The sequence below is a fragment of the Mandrillus leucophaeus genome, unplaced genomic scaffold (assembly GCF_000951045.1).
Source record: "Mandrillus leucophaeus isolate KB7577 unplaced genomic scaffold, Mleu.le_1.0 Scaffold281, whole genome shotgun sequence".
In the NCBI taxonomy this organism is placed as follows: Eukaryota; Metazoa; Chordata; class Mammalia; order Primates; family Cercopithecidae; genus Mandrillus; species Mandrillus leucophaeus.
In genome coordinates this window covers 1,365,866-1,371,499 of record NW_012102932.1, presented here as the reverse complement: position 1 = coordinate 1,371,499, position 5,634 = coordinate 1,365,866, and the positions used below count along the sequence as shown (strand labels likewise).

The 5,634-nt window shown below is 42.0% G+C and overlaps 1 protein-coding gene across 1 annotated transcript in view; it reads left to right on the top strand.

The window, feature by feature from the left end:
* The window catches only part of NAIP (NLR family, apoptosis inhibitory protein), a 57,435-nt gene that overhangs the window by 27,215 nt on the left and 24,586 nt on the right, over positions 1-5,634 (top strand). The window contains exon 5 of the mRNA XM_011985285.1: positions 1,650-1,837. Coding sequence (XP_011840675.1) covers positions 1,650-1,837 — 188 coding nt within the window. The remainder of the gene's footprint in view (positions 1-1,649; positions 1,838-5,634) is intronic.

Sequence of the window (5,634 nt, the reverse complement as noted above, 5' to 3'; positions counted from 1 at the left end):
AAAAAAAAAAAAAAAAAAAAAAAAAAGAATTTAGTCAGATGGAGATGACCATACCTAGCTATAAGAGGAGCTGGGAAACCTAATCTTTTTCCTGGGTGGCAATATGCCCAGCTGAAAATTGGAATTTCTATTAGTATGGAAAGATTTGAGATAGTAAGAACATGGATAGCAATCTTTGCCACATTCTGCCTGCAGGAGAAACTCAGGAAATTCATTTTCATGATTCCTAAACATGCAGCGTCTTCCACCAGATTGTGACATTTTCTCTTTAGCTGCTGGTCATTAGGAAGCACCTCTGCAATCCACAAATGATGGGCTGGTTCCTCTCAGCTAAATCTCTACCTGAGATACACGATGATCAGGGAAACATTCCTGGGTACCTTGCTGGTCTTGCTCAGACCAAACACATGCATAAGTTACAGTGGAGGTTAATGCAGATCTTTAACTGAGAGATCAAGTAACTGTCACAAATATCACAGAGCAATACAGAGAAAGAGAATATAGTTGTCACTCTACCTAGCAGACATAGTCCATTGAGAAAAAAAAAAATCTGACTGCCTCACCATCTTAAGCCTTTGGAAAGAGTGTTTGCCATTTCTCCCTACTCTACCGTGTCTGCCTCTTGTCAGCCTTCCGCAAGACCCCTCTGACCAGTGTCCTCGCCCTCTTCCTTTCCAATCCTCCACCTCTCCACACAAATCCTAATCATCTCTCACCCTTTTCAGATCTTGCAAGCTTTAGGATCTCATACTTCTGGGAGGCTTTCCTCTGCTCCAGCTTTCCCAGAGTGGAAGGAAGATGAGAAATGCTCTTTTTCTAGTTTGATCCTTTTGCAGAGCTAAATACCAGTTTCTTTCCAAAGACATATAATCTCACAAAGAGACTTAATCCTATTTCTGGTGTAATAAACCTGGCAATAATGTGGTAAGATGCAATTAATTCTTCATGCATTCACTTACATAAGGGCTGCTAGATTTGCTGATTTTTTTTTCTTGAGCTCTAAATATATTCTTTCCGATTCATTCATTAAACGAATACTGACTGAGTGCCACGTGAGTGCCAAGCACTCTTCTAGGTTCATGTCATTCATTAGTGAGCAAAAACCTCTACCCTCATGGAGCTTATTTTTATTCTTATTTTTTGAGACGGAGTTTCACTCTTGTCACCCAGGCTGGAGTGCAGTGGCGCTATCTTAGTTCACTGCAACCTCTGTCTCCTGGGTTCAAGCGATTCTCCTGCCTCAGCCTCCTGAGTAGCTAGGATTACAGGCATGTGCCACCACGCCCAGCTAATTTTTGTATTTTTAGTAGAGACAAGGTTTCACCATGTTGGCCAGACTGGTCTCAGACTCCTGACCTCAGGTGATCCGCTGGCCTTGGCCTCCCAAAGTGCTGGGATTACAGGCATGAGCCACTGCGCCAGCCCCCTCATGGAGCTTCAATGCCAGATTCTGGTTGCCAATCTGTTGGTTGATCAAAGGAGAATGGAGCAGAGGGATGGGGCGCATCAAAGGGCATGGTGCGTAGGAGCATTCAATGACTACTTGCTGGTTACCCCGTTGGTGGACAGAGTCTTATATAGAAAATTGCCTTACTGGTAACCAGCTTCTGACTGTCACAAAACCCAGCTGGAGACTGACACTATTACAGGTCTGGTGGTTATTGGACATTAACATGTGGGCATGTGAATGGACAGATGCCCACGCCAGTGGCACTGATCAAGTTTCCTTACTTTTAGGTATAAAGGACATCGTGCAGTGCTTTTCCTGTGGCGGGTGTTTAGAGAAGTGGCAGGAAGGTGATGACCCATTAGACAATCACACCAGATGTTTTCCCAAGTGAGTGGAATGAATGTTAACCATCTGCGACTTTGGATGCACTTCAACAGTTTGGTTTTTCCCCCCGCCTCATTTCCTGCCTTATTTTATCTTTAGATTGAGTCTTTATCTACTCCTCTGATTCAGGCTATGAAGGATGAGTCTTCATGTCTTTCATCCCTTTGCTCCATGACCCCCTTCCTGTACTAGCCTTTGCCTCTTTATAGTTATGGCATAGTTTTGGTTAGATTCATATTTTCACATTACATGTTTACATTGTCATGACTATATAAATGCTATGCAGAGCTGAAGCTTGTGGTAAATTTTTATTTATTTTCCTTTCCTGTACCTCCTTTATTTTCTTTAGGAAGTAGTAACTGGCCTGTTAGTATGTTTGCTTATTTTTTTTTTCCTGAGGTAAAATTCACATAGTAACCATTTTATTTATTTATTTATTTATTTATTATTTTTCGTGGCAGGGTCTCTCTCTTGCCCAGGTTGGAGTGCAGTGGTGCAGTCATGGCTCACTGCAGTCTTGACCTCTCTGGCTCAAGCAGTCTTCCTCGCTCAGCCTCCCAGGTAGCTGGGAATACAGGCACGAGTCTCCACACCCAGCTAATTTTTTTTTTTTTTTTTTTTTAGAGACAGGGTCTCCCTATGTTGCCCAGGCTGGTCTCAAACTTCTGGGCTCAAGCAATCTTCCCATCCTGGCTTCCCAAGGTGCTGGGATTATAGGCGTGAGCCACCATGCACCGCAATTAAACTATTTTAGAGTGTACAATTCTGTGGCATTTATCATAGTACATTCACAATGTTGTGCAACCACCCCTTCTATCTAGTTCCAAAAAGCTTTCATTGCCCCCAGAGAAAACTCTGTATCCATTAAGCAAGCCCTCCTTATCTCTCCACCCCACTCCATGCCCAGCCCATGGGATACACCAACCTAATTGGTGTCTATGGATTTATTTGTTCTGACTATTTCCTCTATATGGAAGCATACAGTTTGACCTTTTGCATTTGGATCTTTCACTTGGCATATTGTTTTGAGGTTTATCCATGTTGTAGCTTGTATAAATACTTCCTTCCTTTTTTTTTTTGAGACGGAGTCTCGCTCTGTCGCCCAGGCTGGAGTGCAGTGGCCGGATCTTGGTTCACTGCAAGCTCCGCCTCCCGGGTTTACGCCATTCTCCTGCCTCAGCCTCCCGAGTAGCTGGGACTACAGGCGCCCGCCACCTCGCCCAGTTACTTTTTTTTTTGTATTTTTTAGCGGAGACGGGGTTTCACCGTGTTAGCCAGGATGGTCTCTATCTCCTGACCTCGTGATCCGCCCGTCTTGGCCTCTCAAAGTGCTGGGATTACAGGCTCACCGCGCCCGGCCAGTACTTCCTTCATTTTGTGACCAAGTAATATTCCATACGGATACACTACATTTTATTAATCCATTCATCTATTTGCAGATATTTGGGTTGTTTCTACCTTTTGGCTACCATGAGTAATACCGATAGGAACATTTGGGTACAGGTATCTGTTGGAGCATGTAACTATATTCAATTCTTTGGGGCATACACCTAACAATGAAATTGCTAGCTATATAGTAATTCTGTTTTAACTTTTTTTTTTTCTCTCAGACAGAGCCTCACTCTGTCACCCAGGCTGGAGTACAGTGCTGCGATCTCAGCTCACTGCAACCTCCGACTCCTGGGTTCAAGCGATTTTCCTGCCTCATCCTCCTGAGTAGCTGGGATTACAGGTGCCTGCCACCACGCCCGGCTAATTTTCTGTATTTTTATTAGAGATGGGGTTTCACCATGTTGGCCAGGCTGGTCTCAAACTCCAGACCTCAAGTGATCCACCCGCCTTGGCCTCTCAAAGTGCTGGAATTACAAGTGTGAGTCACCACACCTGGTCTGTTTTAACATTTTGAGGAACTGCTAAACTGTTTTCCACAGTGTTGCACCATTTTAAATTCCCACCAACAATGTATGAGGGTTCCAATTTCTCATCAACTTTTCTGTTTTTAAAAAAATTATAGCCATCTGCTTAATTTTTATGTACTTTGCTTATTTTTGTTTCTTGAGAGAATATTCACATATTAATCATTTCATTTATTTAAGTAAATAAAGACGAACACCAGCTCATCTTTAAATTATCCCAAATGTTTAAATCTCCTCTTAAGTCATCCAGACCTACCAGATATCTCATCATTTTCATTTCCTGAAAGAGTCATCATCATATTTGTCTTTTTTTTTTTCTTTGAGATGGAGTCTTGTTCTGTCACCCAGGCTGGAGTACAGTGGCATGATCTCGGCTCACTGCAACCTCTGCCTCCCAGGTTCAAGCAATTCTCCCTGCCTCAGCATCCCAAGTAGCTGGGACTACAGGCGTGCACCACTATGCCTGGCTAATTTTTGTATTTTTAATAGAGATGGGGTTTTGCCATGTTGGCCAGGCTAGTCTGGAACTCCTGACCTCAGGTGATCCACCCGCCTCAACCTCCCAAAGTGCTGGAATTACAGGCGTGAGCCGCTGCGCTTGGCCCATTTTCATCTTGAAGTAGTCATCCATAATTTTCACCTTCTTGAATGAGTTTCCCTGGAAATCTTCTGGCCTGCTGGATTATGAACAACTTGTCCTATAATCATCCTGGGATCCAGGGATCTTTCTTCACAGGCATCCTGGAGATTATCTCCTCTGTGGTATCTCCCGGATCCAATGTCATCCTCTTCTTGGTTCACTCACTCATTTTGGTGGAACACTTCATCAGAGTTCACTGGAAAAGACTGCATAAGAAATACACATTTTTAGTTGTACATAATGCATATATAGACATATAGATCTATCTGTATATACGTTTTTCCTGTATTCTCACACTTACTTGATAGTTTAGCTAGGTGTAGAATTATAGGTTGGAAATCATTTTAATTGTAAATTGTAGAAGCATTGCTACATTTCCACTAGCTCCTAATGTGCTATTGAGAAGTTCCATGCCTTTCTGATTCTCAATCCTTTGATTGCAAACAACGTTTTCTGTTTTTTTTTTTTTTTTCCCCTGCGCTGGAAGTTTTTAGAAAAATATCTGTTCTAAAATTTTATGAAAAAATATTTCTTTTCTGTGAATCTTTAAACTTAATTTTTTTTACCCATCAAACTCTTTAGAAATGTTTAATTGCAAGAAGAAATTTGTGTTTTCACTATGTAATTAGTAAGAGTTTTTTTTTCTTAGAAATGAATATGAACACATACAGATTTTAAAATGAATGCTTCCTGCTCATTTGTATAGTGGTAAAAACAAAAATAAAATAAAATTAATACTTCCATCTAATTTTATTACCTTGAAGGTGTTTTGACAGCAGCAGTTAACCTCATTTTTCTTTCTTATTTGGGCTTAATATGTAATAAATTATTGTGAACAATGGAGACATTCTACTTAATTCTTGGAAGGATAAGCTAGGATGCAGTCTAGTTTTATTTAGAACTTACTCTGGAATCTATCAACTCCCTTTTATACTATCACTATTATCATTATTTTAGTTTTGTTGTTGTTGTTTTTGAGATGGAGTCTCGCTCTGTCACCCAGGCTGGAGTGCAGTGGCGTGATCTTGGCTCACTGCAACCGCTGCCTCCCAGGTTCAAGCGATTCTCCTGCCTCAGCCTCCCAAGTAGCCGGGGCTACAGGTGCCTCCCACCACGCCTGGCTACTTTTTTGTACTTTTAGTAAAGACAGGGTTTCACCATGTTGGTCAGGCTGGTCTTGAACTCCTGACCTCAAGTGATCCTCCTGCCTCAGCCTCCCAAAGTGCTGGGATTACAGGTATGAG